The sequence below is a fragment of the Anolis carolinensis genome, chromosome 4 (genome assembly GCF_035594765.1).
Source record: "Anolis carolinensis isolate JA03-04 chromosome 4, rAnoCar3.1.pri, whole genome shotgun sequence".
Taxonomy (NCBI): Eukaryota; Metazoa; Chordata; class Lepidosauria; order Squamata; family Dactyloidae; genus Anolis; species Anolis carolinensis.
Window position 1 is genome coordinate 205,592,912 of NC_085844.1, and position 23,273 is coordinate 205,616,184.

Consider the following 23,273-nt stretch of genomic DNA (forward strand, 5'->3'; position numbering starts at 1 on the left):
AAAAGGGAAAGGAGAGACAGCAAAAGTAAAAGCTCCTGGCGCCAAACTAAGTTGGACGCCAGAATGCCAAAAGGCATTTGAAACCCTAAAAGAATGCTTCACAGAAGGACCCATTCTAAAACACCCCGATATCAGGAGCCCTTTCATAATCCATTGCGATGCTTCAGACTGTGCGTATGGGGCAGTACTATTGCAAAAGGATCAAAATGGGAACTTAAAACCCTGTGGATATTTGTCCCGGAAGTTCAGCGAAACTGAAAAATGTTGGCCGATATGGGAAAAAGAGGCGCTAGCCATATTAAAACCCTTAGAATGCTGGCGACACTTTCTCGAAGGAAGCGGAATCCCATTTGAAATTTGGTCTGACCATAAGAACCTCCAGTATTTAAAGTCCCCTCGAAAATTGTCCCCCAAACAGATTAGATGGGCACAATACTTCAGCAGGTTCGATTTCCAATTAAAGTTTTTTCAGGGGAAGCAGAATGTCTTGGCAGATGCTCTTTCACGCATGCCTCAACACGAAGGAATACCCACAGCAAAAGAGGGAACAATATTCTCTGACAAACAATGGGGTTTAGCTGTCAGAACAAGAGCACAAACCCAAAAGGAGAACACTGCTATGGTTGAACTCGACGGAAAAGATAATTGGGGAAACGAGCTGAAACAGTCTTATGGAGGAGACCAGTGGATCGCATCCAATGCAGAACAGGGGGAGCAGAAGGGGGGATTTTGGTTTGTGAACAAGAAACTGTATATCCCAGCAACATTAAGGATCAAGATTTTGCATCGTTTTCACAACAACCAGAGCGCTGGTCATACAGGAATTACAAAAACAACAAAAGCAATAGCAAAACATTGCTGGTGGCCAGGGATGAGGAAGGACATAAAAAATTATGTTGTTCAATGTGATGATTGTGCCAGAAATAAATCGAGAGGAGGGAAGCCAATGGGATTATTACAAACAGTAGCAGAACCTACCAGACCTTGGGAATGTGTAGCTATGGACTTTGTGGGGGAACTACCGGTTAGCAAAGGACATCGTTATATTTGGACAGTATTGGACCTGTTTTCTAAACAGGCCCACTTCATAGCACTGACGAAACTACCATCAGCCGAGAAACTAGCTGAATTGTACATAAACCACATTTACAAACTGCATGGATGTCCCAGTAGAGTGGTCAGTGACAGAGGAGTACAATTCACAGCAAAATTTTGGGAAAAATTCCTGGAAATGCTAGGAGCAGAAAGGAGTTTAAGTTCTGCTTTTCACCCCATGACAAATGGGGCGGTAGAACGTACTCAGCAGACACTTGGGCAGTTCCTTCGAATGTACTCTAACATGAGACAAAATGACTGGTCTCGGTGGTTGGCTTTTGCAGAACTAGCTTTTAATTCGACTATACATTCAGCAACAAATAAAACCCCCTTTGAAGTAGTTTACGGGTATGAACTACAGCCTCTGCCCCAGCTGCCGAGATGGACAGAGAATGAGGGAACAGAGGCAGGGAAATGGAAAGCGCAAATGATGGAATGCTGGAGTCAAGTGACTGCATCCTTAAAAGAAGCACATAAAAAGTATAAAATATTCGCAGACAGAAAGAGGGTGGAAGGTGATAAATTGGAGAAAGGAGATTTAGTGTGGCTAAGTACCCAAAACATCAAACTGGGGCTACCTTCGAAAAAATTGGGCCCTAAATATATTGGACCATTTAGAATACAGGGTGTTATCAACGAGGTGACTTTCCAGTTGGCATTGCCAAAAAGCTTAGGGAAAATACACCCTGTATTCCATCGTAGCTTACTGAAAAAATACATGGGTACTTTGGACAAAATGGACACATAGAATTATTGTTTTGTTTCAGGCTTGTGATGAAAGAAGAACCGAAGAGGAGGACGAAGAAAAGGAGGGCACCATGTCATGGAATCCAGTTACAGGGCTTTGGTAATTCAGCCCTGTAACTGGGAGTCATAACATAAACAATCCCAGGAGCACCTGGCAGAAGAAGATAGAATATGCCTGGGAACTTGGGGCCGAAAGTATAAACAACTATAATTGGTCTAGTGTGTGAAAATGGTAGTAATGTGATATTGGGGGTGGGACTTGATGATGATATTTACGTGTGGTGTTACGTAGCATCAAAAGTTATAAAAATAGTTGTATGTAAACATTGGGTCATTCCTGACTTTTCCAAAGTCATGTGTTCTTCAATAAAGATTGGATTTGAGAGCAGCCATCTCTGATCTGCGTTCAGACTGATCCTTTGAAGTGAGCAGGACACTCCTGACTCATTCCTGTGACCTAAATCCACTTGCTAGAATCAGTTTTAATAGAGCCACTGAATCAATAAAAATTTGACAAGTCAACAGTTGTGTAAATTTCATTGATTCAGTGAATCTACTCACTGTGATATTCATTTAGATTTTGATCTGAGAGTAATTATCAAGTGATTGAAAATGCTTTCTGTTCATAGGTAGTCTGATGCCATTCATTATTATTAAAAAGGACTTAAACTATGATAGCTTAAACCCTGTTGAGGTCAAGATTCTTTCAGAAAATTGATCATATGGATGATTGCAAACCCAAAGCTTTAAGTGGTGGGGAAACTAAAGAGTAATGCTGGCACTTCTGCACATCTTGAGCATATTACCTGCAATGCCAAGAGCTTTTTGATGTGCCGGTGCCATGTTATAGCTGGCCCTAAAGAAACCATAATTAATTAACAGATGGAATGAAGCAAATATTCAAAACAGACATTAATCATTTGCATTCAAATGTGTGTTTTTGATCCAGAGAAAATCATTTCAAAAACTTATAAGAAAAATAATATACTGAAGAATAGTGTCACAAAGAGTCTGTTCATGTGGGCCAAATGCTAGGATTTAGGTCTGCAGACAGAAAGAGATATTTATACATTCTGATATACCAACTTTTGATGATCATATTAAAATCTCATATGACCTGGAATAAAGGCACATTTTTAGGTTGCTTATATGTAAAGAACTGGGTTCTTGGATGTAAAAGAATTGTAAGTAAAGGGATACAGACAATATGGTTTGGAGTTATAATATTTGACTAGATTAAGCAGTTCTGCATTTAAATACTCACTCGGCCCTGAAATTCACTAGATGATCTCATAAAATCACAAGCTCTTATCCAAACCTATCTCACAAACCTTGGGGTCATCATAGGTTGAAAATGGCTTGAAGGCATACAACAACAACAACAACAGTGATCATGCCATCTAGCTTCTCTTCTCCAAGCAAAGTATGCCTTTTCCTTAAGTCACTCCTTAAAAGGCTGGGCTTTTAGATCTTGGATCACCTTGATTGGTCTCCTCTCAGCAGCTCCACAAGACAGTGTGCAACTCTTAGGAGAGTACCACAACGCCCCCCCCCCCCATGTCAGAAATGCCAGAAGTCCACTGTTATTGTATTTTGAATTAGTGCTATATTGGATGTCAAAAGAGAGGGCACATGCTGCCTATTTAAAAGATGAATTGTAGCTCCTGATAGTGAAACAATTCATGGTTGGGTGGGTGGAAAGAGGCAGACAAAGTAAAGCCCCCCCAAAAAAGCCTTGGGGACCCCTACTTTTCCACTTTTGGTTTACATATTGTATCACTTTATACCAGGCCAAGTTTGCAGCTACAACTTGTGTGAAATGTACTGTATGTGCAAAAAACATTCTGCTTTTTAAGTTTTCTTTTGCACAGATGTAAAAATCAAAACAAGCTGTTAAAGGCAGTGGATGATCAAACCTCAAACTGAGCAAGTAGAACCTGATCGCTAAAGTAATATGAGACGTAATGAAGGTAAATGAAATAAAGAAGCATTTAATGTAGGCATTACTGAGAGCCTGATGGTTAGTTCTCTTGTACTGTACACTATGAAAAGCAAGCAGGATCACTAGAGAGATCTTGAAAATTGTGAAATCATGTGTGTTGTTTTAATTTTTAAAATAGTATATACACAATGGAGAAACTTGAAGGATAACACTGAGTCTCAGTAGTATGACTTCATTCACTGAAAGGTAAATTCCTGATGCTGAAAAATCATTATTGGATCTGAATGCAACTGGGGGTAAATGAAGAGCCACCTCATTTCACATGTGTGTGGTTTAAACTGCACTGCTTGGAATTTTGCAGTTATCAGAAGCTTTTGTGCAGGTTCTCTGATGAGGAATCTGGTTATGGCAGGACATATTTACAGTATATCCATCTTTTCCAAGTCCTTGCTTCATGATAGTGGGTTCTTTCACATTGGGCAATAATAGCACCATGGCTCCACTTTAACTACCAATCTGGTATCCTATGTGATTCTGGCATAGATTTAATCTAGAAACATACGCTCTCCACCCAATACTATAAAACATGTATTTTTCATTTTAAAATAAAATTTAAAATTGGGGGTAGGAGAGCTGTAGCCCATCCCAAGTGTGGCTCCTGAACCTAAGAAAGATTTGCAACTGAAATAGCTAATACGCTGCATAAGGAGATAACTGATCAGGAAATTAGGTGGGCAATGCATGGAAATTTCTTTTAAACAGATTAAACAGAAGTGGGTGTAAAATCTTTGAGAAACCAAGAAACAATTTGGTAATTTTTAAAAGGTTTTTGACTGGCTAAAGGTATCTGACCACAGGACAATCTAGTTTTCCCCTTTCTACATTTTTGTGCAGCTTCTGAGAAATATTTGTTTAATGCCTGTAAAGTTTAAATGATAATAAATGCCTGAACAAAAGCTTGAATAATAAGTTTTACTGCAATGGAGCATAATATTTTATGAATGTTTGGTTTAGTTTATGAAGCCTCCTCCTCCCCTTTAAAAAGCAACATAATGTCCATTTAAAATGTTTGAGTTAAACTTTGAGGTGCTTTAGAACAAGCAAAGCAAAGCTGCCAAGGGTGGTATGATGTGGGCAACATAAACATGTTTGGAAAAGGGATACACAGTACACTGAAAGGTAAATGAGTTCACAGAGATGAATAAACTGTGCAAACATTATGACAGATGAAGGGCACAATCCACAGAGCTCTGTATTAGCCTAAGTCTTGTTGACATGGATGGAGATCCCTCAGACTGGCACCTGAGGGAGGTCTGTTAGGAGAACATTGGTATAAAACCTTATAGATGGTTATAACTCACAGTCCTAAACTTTCTAAACAGTATAACAATATTTAACAATTGGTGAGCTATTTTGAAACATACATATTATTTAAACCATCTATTAACAGTGTTTTATAAATTGATTAGAAATGGTACTCTAATATAAAGTAGACCTCAAAAATCTAGAAGCAACCCTCCTCTTTGACAGAAAACGATGCTTTAACAAGGGAAAGTTCAATATTATTTAATTGCTTTATCCATCAAGTTGATGCATCCCAGTCACTTACTATTACTAAGAGCCACAGGACTGTATAACAAAATGAGACACACTGTCAGTCCATGCAAAACATTTGGCTCCTGAAGTAATCCTACCAAGGACAGATCCACTATCTGGCTACTATATACAATGGCAGACATTTCCATTACTATTAAAGAAACACATATAAAGCAGAAAAAAGAGAGCATGGGCCTAGATTACTATTTATGAACATCTGGCACAATTGCTTTGTATGGTTTGTCCTCTTTGAAACTTGTGTGTACAGGATAAAAAAGGTATAATTTCCTAGGCTCACCGTTTTAGACTTCTAAAAGTATAGAACTAATTTATCTAGTCACACTCTTTACAAGCCAGTGATAACAAAATAATCTTTTTTTAAAAAAGCAAAAAATTGTGGTTTACTACCAAAGCCTGTTTTCTTCCCCACAAATATGATCCCCCAGACAATAATTAGCAGACAAATACACTGTTTGCAACTGCAATTTGTGTTGAGTTAAAGGTAAGTACAAAAAAAAACCTCTCTCAAGAAAAAAAAGCCATCCACAATGAAAGTTTTTATTAGTGCTTGTGTGCGTGTGTGTGTGTGTGTGGGTGTGATTGCATGCAGATGTTTGTTTTGCTACTGTGCACTCAAAAGGCTGAAGCCTGCAAAGACACACTCATGCAGAAACGGATGCACAGGGAGCAGAACCATAGGTTCTACAGGCATGACTTGAAGCTTGTGACCATGCAAACCGTAAGTCTTTGCAGGATTGAGCCCAGAAACAGGGAAGTGTGCTCAGATCATCTGTAGCTGAAATGTGCCAAGTTTTTGTGATTCTCTTGCTTGCTTGTTCGCGCACACGCACACACACATACACGCACATAAAAGATGGAAATTAAATTCCTGGTGACAAGGTGGCTTCTTTGTCCAAAACCTTCAGATAGAAAAGAAAAAAAGTGTAGTTTTGGTTGATTAAGGATCCTGCTGCATGAAGGAAAAAAGAAATCACAAAATCCATTTTTATCACCTTTTTTCAGTCATTTCCTCATGAATAAATATTATCCATTAAAAACCTTTTAAAAGGTGCTGAGATACACAGTGTTATAATTCTGCTTCTTTATTGACTTTCTCATTGCTATGACAGGACATCTCTTCCACTTTCTGGGAACTTCTATATGCCTCATATCCTGGAACAAGGCGTGTTTCCAAACTAAGAGAGTTCCTTCCTCCGTCCTTCCACACATGCCCCCCAACTTCCCATTTCTCCTGAGCTCACTCTGCAGCATGAACATGAGTTTGAGGGAAGCTGTTCCATGAGGGCTCCCATGGTTAATTCTTAGATGTCAATCAGATTGGTCTCACTGTCCGTCCAGTCATCCATCTAGGCACAATATGCAGCAAAGAAGGAACATGGAGGCAGGGAAAGGGAGAGGAATGCTGGCCTTCTTCCAAGCCACCTCCTTTGACCAACACAATCTTACAAAGCTGAGACCTTGACAATGTTGCTGCTAGCAATGTTCGTAGAGTGGCTGGGACTGGATGGAGGAGGCCGGCTTTCACCTTCTGGTGTCAGCGCTGGTGGTGTTGGGATGCTGATGATTGCTGTTGTTATTTGGGGAGCTTTGCAGTTCTGTCTCAGCCCATCATCTGATTTCATATTTAAACTGGAACGACTATAAGACAAAAGAAATTATTTTAAAGCAAATGCTTACGCTGTAGAAGTCAAGACTAGAGCTGCTCTTGTGTTGCAAGCTTTGGATATTCTTGGAAGGCAAGAATATGTTTCATCTTCCGATACAAGGGCTGAACTCTAGTGAAGTTCTTAAGAATCACACTTCAGTGGTGTATAGGGCAAATGGAACAGTGTGAGACCAAAATGTGAAGCATATTTTAGTTTAAAGTAAACAAAGCCTTACAAAAGGCATTTTAACCCTTTGGTGTTAGCATCATTTGGTGGATCCCATTTTCTGTAATGAAAATGGGAACCAGCAAATGATGCTATCATGGCTATGGCTATGGCTCAGACATCTAGAGAGTAAGAGTAAGAGGACCAGGGGTTGAACTGATGTCTGGAGTATCAGGGGTTGAACTCATGACTTTTGCTTGCCTACTAAGCTAGAGCCCTTTTTCTACATTGGCATCTATATGTTAAAATTATGTTTATCTTCCAGCATTATAGTATTGGCAATCTTAAGCTGCATAGACTGCTTTTCTTCACTATAAAAAACTCCTAGTCATTACCCTGAAGGCAAATTTCAGCACAAGAATATATGAAATGGCTTTGGTTTCAACGAGATATGGTAAATCTATCACTTCTTTATGTACATTAACTGAGAAAATCTTCCCAAGAAATCAATCAAAAGCGTCTCTGTCTTAGAGATGGTGAGGACTAAGTCTGGGCTCTTTTGTTGATAAAGCAGGTGCTTTTTTAATGTCTGCCTTGATTGTGAGATAGATTAGTCTGTTCAAGTAAGTAAATCTTTATTTTACAATGCATTTTAGTATATTTTGTTGGTCTTGTAATGGATCTAGATGGTAAATCTATAGCCAAAATTCTTTATGGCACAGTATAGTATAAACAGTTCTATAGGTAGAATGATGCTACATCTCTCATGGTCATTCAGTGTCTGTTGGGGAATGAGGGTGGAGATGCGGGAATGGAGAAGTGCGACCATAGCCAGGCAGAGACATATGGCGTGCTCTGAAGGCCTCAGAGGATGATGTCATCATCCAACATCTTGCAACAATTTAGTCAGACACATCTGTGATTTCTTTCTTCTCCTGGGATAAGGCCTAGGGAAGCTATACAGTGAGTTAAGGGAGCTATAATTATCATGGAGGGTGGAAGAGAATACCAGCAACAACAAAGAGATATACAGGCCTTAGAAGTTATACCAATCTATATATTCTGCTAGCTTTTTGGAGATTTTCCAAGAGATAGCAAATTATTGTGGACATTCATAAGATCCATTCAGCATGCTAAAGCCAAAGGCCAGTTCAGATGTTCGAATGTCACATGTCAGCCATTTAAAAGCTTACTCCATGATGCTTGCAACTGCTTAGGGATATTGTTATTTGTAGATTCTTAATCCCAGCATTACCAGCCATCTGCCTCCCTGTGACAGCAGCAATGTAGTAAAGCCTAGATTAGAGATATCCACTATCTGACATGGAGTCATTTTCAGTGAGTCCCTTCTTACAGGTAGAATTTTCAATTCTATATTGGGAAATTTCAGATTGAATGGTTCACACAAAAATTAATCTCAACTCCCATCACCACCAAGGTGGATGCATCAGGAAAAATCACCCTAAATCCCCAGTTCAACGCAATGAAGAATAACTGATCCTGAAAACCACTTGGCCCTGCTAAGGATTCAGTAGCAGAGGCATGAAGGTATTCCTCAATTGTGGAAATGCCCTTGTACCTTGTTGTGAGTGAGGGCTGTTCACTGCACTGGATGTGTATGGTACTGAGCTCCTGCATGCTCCTCAGCCGAGTTGCTGGCACACTGGAATTGGGGAGGTGTGTTGTCTTCTTGCTGCGGCGGGAACAGCAAGAGGTGGACAAGCCATGGTGACTCGAGAGGGAGGGGCTCCGAGTGGATGGATAGTTCTCCAGGCAGTTCTGCTCAAACATCTGCTCATCGATGAATTCATGGTTCTGCCAGGAAGAACATCAACCAATGTTAGTAGCTTCCAATGTGACTTTTAAAAATCTGCTACCACCCACCACCACTACCCACTGGCTGAACTTTCAAATAAGCACAGAGTGGCTTTAGAAATCTCAACAAAATGTTCCTTTATGTAGCCACTGTTGACAGTCTTTCATTGGTGGCACTTCCTGTAGTGGCTACAAAGAGACAGTTATAAGAAAACTTGCTCCACTGTCAGAACATTTCCTCTTTGTCTAGGTTCATGCTTGGACACTACCACAGTTGAGTGTGGAAGCTATTTGTGAATTTGCTGAAAATGTCTCAGATTAATAATACCAAAAATTGCTTTCCCTATCTTGGGTTTGTCTGCATTATGATTGAGAAAACCTGTGACTGAAATGTGTTTGCCATTCTCTGTCAACTCATAATCAATGTAGTTCAAATTTGGCCCTGTAAAACCCCAAATAGAATGGTTCTTGATACATACTCCATTGTAAAGGAACTTTTTTTCCCTTGGAGACTTCTTAGTTCCTGAGCCTGAACAATTTCAATTTAATTTCATTTATATAACTTATGAGTATCTTTTTCACTGCAAAAGATGTTTCACATGCCATTCAAATATAAAAGTACTGAAAGACCTATATTACTTGGGGCTTCCTTTTAATAGCTGAAATTTAGTGCACATGGGTAACTAATTCAGTTGATTATATTGGTTTTGCAGACTGGATTTTTAAATTATTATTAATTTTCACTATCTATGCAGAGCTGTTGCAGCTAAAATGGATATGAAATTCTACAAATATTATAAGGTAAACAAATATATAATGTATCAGTGAAAAGGTTTAGAAAAAGAGGAAGTTATTTGCTGCAAATCCCACTGATATAATTTCAGTTTTAGATTTTGAACATGAAAGTTCATTTGCACACCTCAAGAAATTTCAATAACACTTATCCAGGAGAATTCCTTGTGCTTTATGGCTAACATAAATAATATGTAACAAGACTCTAGCAGACCAGCATATTATATGCTCCATCAAGCTGAGTAAAGACTGCTAGCTTGCTTCTGCTAAATATTTGACAATCTTGTGTTTTGCCTGCATGCAGACAGAAGTGATAGGATGGCAATAGTTTGCCAAAGGTACCTGTAATAGGTACCTTTGGCAAACTAGATTCAGCTCGTATATGAAATGCAGAGATGTAAATATTTACTTGTCTCAACTTCACTTAAAGAACAAAACCCATTCATTTTCCTGCCTAGTCTATGAGATGTTACAATTCTGTGCATTTTAATACTTTTTTTGCCTTTGAGATGTTTTGTGAAAATTTTACAAAAGTTAGTTTTGCATTCCCAAATTTGTATTTTGCAGTGTTACAAAATCTGACAATAGGGAGGAAAAGTTGTGTTCTTTTCCCTCTTGCAAAAAGGGGACTGAAATCTCATGATGGCTGACTTTTCCCTCCAAGGGGGTGTATTGATATATTAAGGATGAGATAATATCAAGACATTCTTTACATGGTTTTTCTTTTTCATTTATTTTAGTTATCAAGTGGCAGGTTGATGCCTTAAACCTAGAGAGTATGTATGATCTATCAAGTCAAATATAGCCAGGTGTTGTTGGGGATTGAAAACTCAATAGCTAGAGTTCTCAGTAAGGCATTCCCCACCTAGACAGATTTGATACTACACATCCCATATTAGATGCTGCTGCATCCTTCCCCATAATATAAAGCAGATAGATATATTGATTTTGTAGAGGAGCGAGGCCTGTAATTGTTCTAACTTAGTAAATTGTGATCTTCCTTTGGCTTCTTACTTATACTTCTGCCCCTTGCTCTACTACAGAAAATTCAAACATTTAATGCAGTTAATAACTGTGAATACTCAGGTTTAGGTTCAGGAACAACAGGGAACGGAGCTTGGAAATGTGTTGTCGAAGGCTTTCATGGCTGGGATCACAGGGTGGTTATATGTTTTCTGGGCTGTATGGCCATGTTCTAGAAGTATTCTCTCCTGACGTTTCACCAACATCTTTTTTTTGAGTTTTAAAAAAACTCATTTTTTAAAAAAACTCAAAATTTTTTGAGTTTTACAAATACTCAAAAATCAGAACAGTAAATAAGAAGCAACACTCTGAGACATGGGAACTAGGGGCAGTTAACAAAGAATGCCTCCAGGCAGAAAGTAGCTAGTAGATGTAACCATTCAATGCAAATTAGGATGATTATCTGCAACATTTACGCTGGCCTCTAACTGACAAGAGTTCTTCCCTCACCCTGGACTTCCCACAGATATATATAAACATTCCTTGCTTAGTTTCTCCATACCTCACAACCGCTGAGGATGCCTGCCATAGATGTGGGCGAAACATCAGGAGAGAATACTTCTGGAACATGGCCATACAGCCCGGAAAACATACAACAACCCGGAGCTTGGAAAAATTACTTTTTGGGTTATACCACCTGAATTGTGGGAATTCTTAGAATTGGAGTTCTGAGCTCAAAATATCCCACCACCCCCTTGAGTAATGTTCTGTAGTAGTTTGTATAAACCCATCACTGCTGCTTAGGTTAGAATGTTTGTGGCAACCTAAAATGAACTAAATGTAACAAACAGTCCAAAGGCAAACAGTATAGTATTAAATTGCATAAAAGCAAAAATACTGGGTTACGAGAAACTTCACTGGTTACACATTGAGTGTACCTTGGTTTTTCTCTGAGGTTATTCAATGAATGATGGACAGAGAAAACATGAAGAATTGGGGCTACATCTTTTTTGCATTGTCTTGGCCAAAACCAAAGTGGGAATCTTGCCGATAATTTACATGGTGAGATATGCGAGTGATGGAGATGCATACAGCTTGTATATCTCCTCATGAGGATACTTTGCTGTACTTTGCCTGCATAAAACAAGTATACATATCACTTATGCCCTCATTGTGTGAGAGAGTTCAGCCATCTAACTGGAAAATCTAGCTTCTGTTACAGGTTTCTTGATTATGTTATGTGACATGGTATGTCTGATTTAAGGTTATGAAGCTGAACCAAGCATGATTGTGGTTAAAAGTTTGCATGTGAGTGAAAAAGATAGAAAACATGAACAGGAAAAAGTAAATAAAATTATTTTACAAGCAACGTAGTTGAATAGGATAGGGCCTAAATATTTATAGGGATGAAAACTTCTTAGAATTGTGGATTTCAAGACAGAAGACAACTGATGAAAAAGCTTCAGCCTAGCTTTTATAACAAGTAACAAGTGTCCTTCAGATGTTGTGAAAGCTTCCTATTGAGTTGCTATTGTATAGTGCTCCTGTGGGCAGGGCCAATCAAGAATGTGCTTCCTTGAAGTTGTAATATTGTCTAATTCAAAGATGACAATCTAGTGGGACAGCTTTATGCAGTTGGCACAATTCTACTATGGGACGCCAGAATAAGGCAACATTTCCCAATGTAGTACTTTCAACATTTATGTTGGATGACAACTCCCTGACCTTGGCCATGCTGGCTAAGCCTGATAGGAACTAGGAACTCTAGTCTATAACATGTGCAGTCATGCCAAACATCTACAGGACATCTGAGGAAAACTGGCATCCTGTTGGCTAGTCCCAAGCAGAGTAGACCCATTCAAGTAATTGTTGAATGATCAATCACTACACAAGCAAATCCCATTGATTCAATAGGTTTGCAGTAGGCAGGATTAATAGTTAAATTTAGGCTGAGTGGCTACCATACAACTGTTGTAACATATGAAGTCTGCCCTATCAATATCCTCACAATGTTCTATAATCTAGAGCAGTAGTTATAACCAGATAAAAATATCAAGATATGCAGTTGGCCCTCCATATTCACAGATTCAACCATTTGTGGCATGAAAATATATATTTTTTAATCCAAAAGGCAGACCCTAATTTTGCCATTTTATCTAAAGGATGCCATTTTACTAAACTGTTATATATCATAGAACTTGATTATGCACACATTTGAGTATCCACAGGGGGTCTTGGTAACAATTTCTAGCAGATACCAAGGGCCAACTGTATATGTATAGAAACACACACACCAAATAAGTGGTACATTCCGCTCATGGATATAAACTGAACGGGAGAAAATCTCAGCATATACATAACTGTCACAACCACATCAATAATGCAGACACTTAATGTGTACATTTAGCATCCCCCACTTTGATGTAGGAAGAGTTAAAAATTAATAAGACTGTTTTTCATAGCGCTCAGCACCACCAGATAACAAAAATGCTCCAGCATGCACAGTCTGCTAAGAACTGAATCACTAACAAGAAAGAAAACAACACTCGGAACATGGCACAGAGACGGTGGTATACAGATTGAATTAAGAAGGAAATACCTTGAAGGTGGAAGTTCGTACAGATAACAGAGGATCATCCACAAGATAGGACAATCCCTACAGGACAACATGTCAACAAAAGATAAAAACACCATTGATTGTCCATTCCAGCATTCCAATGTTCAGTCTCAGCATTCCACCCGGCAAAACACAAGTTTGAATGGGCAAGCAGGCCTTTCCTTTAACAAACTTAAAAGTCCACTCTCCAAACAAGGATTCATACCTAAAGCCATTGGAGGCCTCCATGGTTTCCATATTGAGTTCCAGGGAAAAATAAACTAATTCTAAGCAACTTAACAGAGGTTTTCCCAATAAGGAACTGAGGATCTGGATTAGAATTGATTGGTATAATAAATTAGAACTGCTAAAGTAAATACATGCATACTAATACAAAATAAATATCAAATATATATTTTAATTGATATAGCTATCATTTATTTATTTTTTATTGTCTCCAAGTTAGGGACCATTCCTCTCCAGCTTTGCTTCACTTGATTCACTGAATCTGGGTATAATTTGTCATACTCCAAACATTTTAATCTCAACAGCAGTCACTACTGCAAAATTAGTTTGAGAGGTTGGAGGAAAGGTAACATTGCCCTTTGAAACCTGTGGATAATTCTTATGTATGGATCATTCCTTCATTCCATTGGCAACAATGTGACATTGCAAAATGACTCCTTGGTGTTTCAAGAATTCATAGGCTACGATGAGAATTTATTTTGTTAGTGTGATGCTTTTTTCATTAATTCATTAAGCATGATGTAAAGACATGCACTTTCAGCACAAATGCTGATTGAACCATTTTGATGGGTGCACTGAAAAACACACAGTAAACATGCTGCATGTCAATCTGCAAATGACAACCTCTATGTTGAAAATGATAGGTGGTTTAGATTAGCAGCACACTCCTTTCCGATAAAACAGCCATTTAGCGTGGACTGAGGATGCAGTGAGTCACATCAGTTCACCCTTACCCCAGCCCACCCGTGATTTCTGGTGTAAGATTATTTCTATTTTTATGCAGATTTTAGCTAGACAGAGGATGAGAGGCAAATAATTCATTATAATTCTGATCATCTTAGTTCCTTCCTACACATTTTGGCCATCAATTACTACTTTAACCAATCAGCTTTGACTGTTTTCACCATTCCATCCCCCCATTTATTACAATAAAAATGATTCAGCAGAAAATTTACCACCCATACTGACTGGAAGATTTTTTGGATTATTATTATTATTATTATTATTATTATTATTATTATTATTATTATTATTATTATTATTATTATATCTGTATTTTTCTTCTTAAAATCTAGGACTTCTGGTCATTTAGATATTAAAACAAATATAATAATACCATATGTAACACACAAAAGGATATTAATAGGTAGTTAAATAGTCTATAACATTAAAGCCTATTTAAGCATACAATTTAAAATAACAAAAAGCAATAAAAACAATCCAATTAAAATTAGAGCAGCAGTCTAAATCTTTACCAAACTCTGAGCAGCTTATCTGAATACATTCTTCTCCTGAAGTTAGGCCTCTCTTTAAAACTGTTGTCCTTTAAGGACAACAGGTATCTGTAAAATTGGTACAGGGAGGATTGCTGACATTGTGCTCCTTGATTTTGCTTTTATCCAAAGATTAAATTTTCTGATAATGCAACATTTGAAATGTGGTCTTTAAAAGTGTTTCATGTATCCTTACAACAATTCTACAAGGAACACCAGTCGTAGTATTACTTTCATACTGAAGATGTGGGAGGGAGGAGGAACTGCTGAAGTCAAGAGATGTCAAAGACATGTCAAAGACCACTGAATGAGTAGTTTTAACTGAGGGCTACCTGAATCACAGCTCAGGCTCAAGGACCTTTTCACATCATACAACTATGGTGTCAACATTCCATGGCAAAATCCTTTGGAATCCTAGGATTTACAGTACTGGGAGGGATATTTAGAATAATCTGTCATAGAGTTCTAGTGCCTCACCAAATTGCATATAAGGTATAGCTATGTTCTGGATTGCAACAGAAGTTGGAAGACCAATATTGGTTTGAACCTCTACTTGTGATAAATGTTGTTTAATAGTTCTGTCATAATATTTTTATATTATATGCATTGCTTGTTTTAATTTGGTGGTAGCATTGGAAATGGAGTAAAACATACCAGTTAAGAGGCACATTGTTTTGACTGTTCAGCCTGACTGGACTGATCTTCTTTGTTTGATGTTATTTGTTCAGAATTGTGCTGCAGTGAGATTACTTTCCTCTTGTATTATCTCTAAAGCAACAGCTTAGTATATGAGGAAAGATATTTGTATGTGATACAATTGCAGCCCACACTGACATGATATTCCACCCCGTCCTTTTCAGGACAGATTAAGGACTTTATCCCACTCTAATTTTCTTTGTTTTCATATGCTAGAAAAATGGAGGCCATCCCAAAATCCATCTTGCCAGCATGCAAAGATGGAGAGAGAAGTTTATTTTCAGGAGTCGTGTGTTTCCCGACTCCTGGTGGAAGAAAACAGCAGGAAGCGGAGGAAAGCAGGAGGAAGATGGGGAAATGTTGTGGGATGGCTGGCCATCCCCAAACACTGATCTTGTTGGGTAAGTCGGGTCCTCACTCTTAAGGATGCTTCCCGTTGTTTTCCTTTGCTTTCCCCCCTTTCCTCTTACCCATGGAATAGAGTCCTATGAAACTACTATTGATTTTAAAAGAATGACATAGTGTATCAGGTTGAGTGCAAATATATGCAGGGATGCCATAATAACAAAGTAGATGTCTTCCCAGGCATCATTTCTTTTATAGAAACTTTGGTACCAGAGGAAGAAATATCATGGAATGGATAAAGATAAATGTCTACGCTACAAGATAAGAGCAGCTCGACATGTTCAGTTAAAAAGTAACAATATGCACATTTGGGTAGAATTCGAAGACACAGTTAACGTGGATCAGTATGAAAAGGAATCTTCAACCCTTTGGAGTTTGAGAGAAAGAAACTAGAAGTGTAAGCTTTCATAGACTTAAGTCTACTTTATTAGATTCATGGAATGAAGTATCTAGGACCAGATATTTATAGCTATGAATGAGTAAGATGTATATGTGAATTAGAATGGCAGTCCTTGAACAAAAAATCTACAAAGCAATATTGGAAAGAGAAACAGGGTTGAAATATATTCACAAACCTCCGTCCATCAACAGAAGGGTGAACAGAGACAATGGTTTCCAGGCATGTTACATACATTTATAACAACTAGTTTCCTGAAAGCTCTCTTGGCAAATTTATCACATCTTCTTTCTGGTTCCCAGTCAGCATCACATTATATTCCAGGAGCTGCCCCCACCATTCATATGGTTATTTGTTTAACTTAACTTCAGACAACATCTTTTCTCTTGTCTTTGTTTTCCAATGACCATTGTTAAAACTGGACTCATCACCTCATCACCAAACCTACAAATTTTGCAATTTTATTGCTGTTCACACATACAGCCTACCAATTCATAGTTATAAAGGCCTGTTTCTAGGCACTTCACTCCATGGAGCCAATAATGTAGACTCATGTCTATGAAAGCTTATGCTACCAACCTGTATCTCTCAATTAGTCTCAAAGGCGCTACAAGATCCTTTTGCAATGTGCACATGTGAAAGTAAACAACAATACCAGGGAAGTAGTTTTGAATAAGTAAACAAAAACAATTTGAACTTTTTGGATAACACTTGTAAGCTTCTTCCTAAATGAATTCAGAGATAACTTTTACTTTCTCAGGTCTCCACTTTTCTCATGACTTCCATTATGGCAGTCAAATGTATAGGTCTTTTAAAAAAGATGTTCAAGATAGCTGGTGAGGCGGACTTATCTGCTTTCTCCTCTTTTCTCTGTTTTGCCATTCATGTATCCTCAGCAAGGGATTCTGGAGGCAGCTGCTGTTTACCTTGCCTGTTTTCAGCAAGCACATATAGCTACAATAGGATCTATTATGATGGAATCTCATTTTTTTCCAGTTCAGAACACATTGCTGCAATGGAAGTTCATGGTTCTTCACCATTGTGCCAATGTTGTTAAAAAACTTCCAGAGGACAAGAAGGATAAGGGGGTTGGGTGGGTGTAAAAAGTCTTTGTAAAAAGGAGCCTTAGTGTCAGAGACTTTGTAAACTGAGGTAACCTTCATGTTTCAGTTAAAGGGAAATGCACATGCAATGTCCTTCAAAGTCTAACATTAATAACATAACTGCACCATTGCACTTTTTATGAATGGTTATCTTTTAAATTTTGTGTTACTTCTTATCATGGAGATATTTTCTGCAGTCTCCATTTTGTATGGTGCTGGTGATAGCAGTGTTGAATATGTTGATGTAACACATTCGTCCATGTGTGCCATGCCTTTGGCTATGATGGTCTTCTGCCTAATCCTACAGGAAAAATATCTGTGCATTTAACACCCACCATTAAGTTAGAATGTCTCAATGTTTACTGCTTATATTTAGTCTGCTGCACCACATGAATAATACACACTACATGTAGCAAAAGGGTTGTCATAATCTTATATTTTTTTTAAAAAAAGGGGTGTGATGGAGTGGTGACAACAGTAATATGGCTCCCATTGCAACCCTAGTCACAAGCAAGTACGGTTACACATAACAACCAGTGACCCTGCGTGATAGGCATGCATAGTGATGGCCATCAAATGATATGTTCAGCCAACTGAGTGGTAAGCAATGGGATACCAAATGAGGATGCACTGAGCATTGGTGCATTGTCTATGTGCATAAAAGACTGTTTCCCCTTCTTGGACTCCACAAGGACAATGTTGATTAGTTTAAAGGATTTCCACTCATTTATTATTGTAGCAGAGTAATTGAAGCGTAGGAGTTTCTTCATCTCTCAAACAATATTGTTACCTACATGAGCTTCCAATGCATTTCCTATTCCAGGTTACTTGAGAACCTGTAGCCCATGTTACTCAGGTGCTTTGCAGGCATCTTAAGTTGGTACTGACTCATAACTCTTTCTTTAATTCTCAATGGCAATTTCTTGTTAGGCATCAAATTTTGTGGCTTTTAGAGTTTTTGACAAAAAGGTTCTGAAGGACAACTCATTAAAATAATAATAATATGCCAAATGAACAAGTAATCATAGTCTGAGCAGACTACAACTGATCAGGTAGTTATGGGAGCAAATGGAAATTGTGATGTTAATTGTATTGTGTGGAGAAGTTGAAAAATGTGTAGGGTGCCTGAAATGGTGAGAACCAATACAACAGAAGTTCATTAACAGTCAGAAATAGATTGATGATGTTAAGATGTGCTTTTATGTGAACACATTTATGTTTTAAAATCTGTATTTGGTAGTTCTCTTTCCACTTCTCACAAGTGTTAGTACATAATATGAATATTTTTGTTAATTACAACAATAATAACAACAATAATGACTGCAGATCAGTTATTAAAAGTTCGCTACATCAAATAATTTCTGAAGCTTTATGCTCCTTTAATTGTCATGGTTCCAACTTCTGAAATCCAGGAATTGTAATTTGGTGAAATACTGAGAATTCTCCAACAGAGAGTTCTAGCCCTCTCTTGATCTACACAGCTCTCAAGTCAAGAATTCCAGAATATACAAATCTCTGGATTCTGTATGAGGATTTTGTATGTTGTGACAACTAAAGCAGCATGAAACTGACCATATAGTTGCATACACCAGACCTTAGCTCAGTGTTGGCTGGGTGAACTGAGACACAACAAAAGTAACTCATTCTTTTCTTCATGCAATACATCAGCAGGCATAACTACTTTGATGTAACTGTAGTTATGCCTGCTAATGCCATTGCTGCTTCCCAACTACCATTTTGACCTGGCAGTGCATCAAATAAAAAGTTTCAAAGGCATTGTAGACCAGGGATCTTGGTAATAATGTCTAGAATGTTCTCTGCTTCACAAGGGGGATCTAGAGCAGGCAACTGGAGTGACCAGGTCTGCCATATAAACCCTTTTCTTCAAATGTCTCATGACCAAGAGAGTATTGTAGTCATCATTCCCAAACATCCCAATCCACAGTATTCCAGAAACTCTTTGGCAGCCAGATCGAAACAGTCACATTAACAAGCATAAATATTAATCCCCAGCAGTTATGAGAGCATACATTCAATTTACAATAGCGTAACTACTGAACAGGATGCCAAGCTGTTGTTTATAAGGCACTGGAGGCGAGGACATGCATACAACAATACATACATTTATGTCTACCAAGGGGCTGATATATACATCTGTCTGTACGGTATATTCCATAGCATCCCTATGTCTTCTTCAACTGAAGCCCACCCTACGAAGGATGACATACAAAGTTTCTACTTACAGTTGTTTTTTCCAAGCAGTGCAGCAGGTGGTGGTGCTGACTTTCAATGATAGATGTAGCTTTGCTGATGTTGTGTTCATCATCCATAGACCCCTGAACAGAAGAAAAGACAATAATGAGATCACTGGCACAGAGAGAAAGACAAACATATTCTGGATCTGGAAATGTAACATAAAAAAGATGGGATGAGCACTTCCACACTGTTAACATCATAGTCTGAGAAGAAGTTTTAGTCCTTTAACCCTTTAAATCCTTTCAACCAGTGTTATTACAAGATACATAGCTTAACAGAGAAAAAAGAGAAAATGGTCCTAAAAGGACATTAAATCATGGCAGGGGGTGGGGGAGATAGGATTTTCTTTTTGCTACAGTAAATAAATACAATAAGATTTTCTTGCTACCAAAGGCTGCAATACAACATAACACATCAGACATATCCAATCAAATGTGTGACCTAGGAATGGCCCTGGGTAATGTCCAATGAGGAAGGCCCTGATAATCAGGCCTGTAGCGAGGGGGTGGTTTTAGGGGTTCAACCCCCCCCCCCCCCGAAATTTTTCAGGTTATAAAAAAAATCTGGTTTACTCATGAATTTTAACTGGTTAACCAAATCCCAATGCTAAGTCTATAAGACGCAAAACATTAAGAGTCCCTCCAGGCACTATCTCAAGCAGATATTGACAGGTTTGTAGCGAGGAGGGGTGTGTGCTAGGGGTTCAACCCCCCCCCCCCAAATTTTCAAAACCCCTCCCGAAATTTTTTTCTGGCTACAGCCCTGCTGATAATATTATTAAACACAATACATTAAGCACCACCCAATTGATGTTTAAAAAACCCAACAACTCTCAAAATCTAACAAATAAGAGCATTGCATTGACTGAAAACAAACAAACAAAACCTCTCCTGTATATTTTTAACATCTTTGCAAGCACAAGTTTTTATAAACATATGGGAATTGTAGTCCAACTAAATAAAGTTTTCCAAAGTCTGCTTTGATCAGATTTTTCCATAGCCTTTTCCCCATTTTTTTTTAAATTGAGGAGTTGTAGTCCAACCAAAGGAAAAAAAATCAAAATCAAAAGTAGATCTTTTCAAATCCTGTCTTTCATGAAACATAGATGTTCACAACACCTTTTATTTTTCTTCCAGTCAGGTTGTATAATCATTAGTGACCTCCCAAATCATAATCATAACTCTGCTTTTAATAATGCTAAAACCAAGAAAGAGGAAAATGATAATCATGATAATGGCAGTGAAGACCATTGTGATGAATATTAACCAGCAGAGAAGAAGGAGGTGTTTAGTTGGCAGTTTAGGAAGCAAGATAAGGAGAAACAGAATGAACAAGAGAAAGAGAGAGGCAAGAATTAAAAGAGAAAGGAATCAATGTCTTAATCAGAAAAAGGTAGCTTAGAGGGATGTTGCTCACTGTACAGCGGGTAATGAATTGTGACCTCTGCAACAACCAAAAAATCAGTGGTGATGGTGTAAGTAAGTAACTTATACAGTCATTGTCATCAATAGAATGCCAGCCTCTATTTAAGTATGTAAATTCAGAAGCAAGCCCTCAAGAGTTTAATGTGACTTCATATTCATTAGACATCAAAAGAACACCAAAAACTTAAGACTTTTTCACAAGAGTTATAGCACTATGGCTCCACTTTAACTGTCACCGCAGCATCCTTAGGACTTTAGGTCGGTTGTCCAGCAGAAAATCCTAAAGTTTTTGGTTGATATCTTGTGTCAGTGACATAGTTACAAAAGCATAGCAATGCTATAAGTCTCTATCTGACCCCTGAAACCCCCTTCAAAGCCATTTACCCATTTCAAACAATGGATGACTGTGCTATTGTGCAGGATCACAGTCCCCTCCTGCCTGCAAGTGACACTGCAATAAAAAAGTGTGACAGGTCCCTGCAGGAGTTCCTCCTGCTCCTACAACGTCATTTGCTGGTGGAGGAGATGGTTATATCATCTTGCAGTGTCCTAGTTGTCATTAGCACAGACTCCATCATTCGGGGCAGCTGATTGGGTTTCAATATGGGTTTCAGGGTCATTTCCACTTATTGCAATAGTACCATGATCACAAATGAGAATATTTATCAATTATGATATTTTTAGTCTGATTTAGGATATCATAACTGACTAACAAGATGCCAGCCCAGGTTTTCTGGCAGGCAGAAATATTCTTTACTTCAAACTATAGCACTTCCTCTTCTGCATGAATGAAGTGGTTAAAAATGTACACACCTATTTATAGAGCCTTTCTCATATCATTTGTAAATTCAATTCATGTTCCATGATAATGAGAAATCAATATGTATTTTCCCTTATGGTTACTCTTGTTTTTTTCATGTTAGGTTTCTAGATTCAGAACATGCTGAAAAGAGGCTTTGTTTCTCTGGTACTGAGCAGCAATGGCATGGCAGCTGACATCCTTAGAGTGTAGATTCTTGACTATATAAATAGTCAAGAATAGTAAGGCACTAGATCCTGATCTCAGAAGCGAAGCACAGTCAACTCTGGTTAGTACTTGGATGGGAGGCTGCCAACGAATACCAGGTTCTGTAGGCTACTTTTTAGAGGACAAAACTGGCAACTTCTTGCCTAAGAAAACGCTATGAAATTCATGGGGTTGCCATATGTCAACAGGTAACTTGAAGGCATACATGCACATAGCAAAGTATTAGCCAGATCAGTCATTCTAATATGCTATTGCATGTATTGTGGATGCTCAGATTTTATGAATGAGCTCTGCATATCACTGATCTTTTAATTCAAGGACATGTTTCCCACCAAATCAAAACGAACATGACAACAACATGTAGACTGTTAAGTCATTTTGATGTACTGAAAACACTGTTCCTTGGTTTCTCTTTTTTTTAAAGGAAGAATTTAGAAACTACAAGGCTAGAAGTTCTGCATTACAAGCTTTAGAAACAATATTACTGAGGCTGTGTATGGGTTTGGAAATAATTTAAACTTCTTCACCCTGAATTTCATTTCAGTTTCACACCATGTCTTCTGTGATCACTACCATCAATATTATTTGTATTCAGTGGCTGGAATTTTCAAACACCATTAGATACATTAAATGGTAATCATGTGTTCAAAGCTGGCTCTTAAACTTTGGTTAATGTTCATAAGGAAATGTCTTAGGGAGGTCTTTCCAATGCTATTTGCAGATTCAAGAAAAATGTACTTACTTTTGTACTTGCTATAATATGCTTATTGTTGTTGCTATAGATTTATTAGGTTATGTTTGCACACTTTGAAGTAGATTGTCATGCAACTACTGAATTGTTTCTTATAATTTAAATAACACTTTCAGAGTACATGGAGAACTGCCAATCTCACCCAACCGCATAACTACCCAACAATTCTTCATTAGTGAAGTTAAGAAAGTACTTTTCATAGCCACCCAGTAGGACTGATGGCCCAACCACAATTGTAAAAGCCACCATTTCCACTGCTTAAACAATGAATTTGTTTCATGTCCGACTGTAATTGTACAACTAGGACTAAGGGAAG

At 38.1% G+C, this 23,273-nt stretch overlaps 1 protein-coding gene across 3 annotated transcripts in view; it reads right to left on the reverse strand.

Moving 5' to 3' along the window:
• Window positions 1-3,807: 3,807 nt before the first annotated feature.
• Window positions 3,808-23,273, reverse strand: part of kcnd3 (potassium voltage-gated channel subfamily D member 3) — a 389,138-nt gene continuing 369,672 nt past the window's right edge. For 2 of the 3 annotated variants that reach the window (XM_008109835.3, XM_003220438.4), the window contains exons 5-8: window positions 19,743-19,835; window positions 13,382-13,438; window positions 8,792-9,027; window positions 3,808-7,039 (exon numbers count right to left, since the gene is read on the reverse strand). In XM_008109835.3, coding sequence (XP_008108042.1) covers window positions 6,844-7,039; window positions 8,792-9,027; window positions 13,382-13,438; window positions 19,743-19,835 — 582 coding nt within the window. In that variant the 3' untranslated portion in view covers window positions 3,808-6,843. The remainder of the gene's footprint in view (window positions 7,040-8,791; window positions 9,028-13,381; window positions 13,439-19,742; window positions 19,836-23,273) is intronic. The other variant, XM_016993342.2, reaches the window with a different exon arrangement.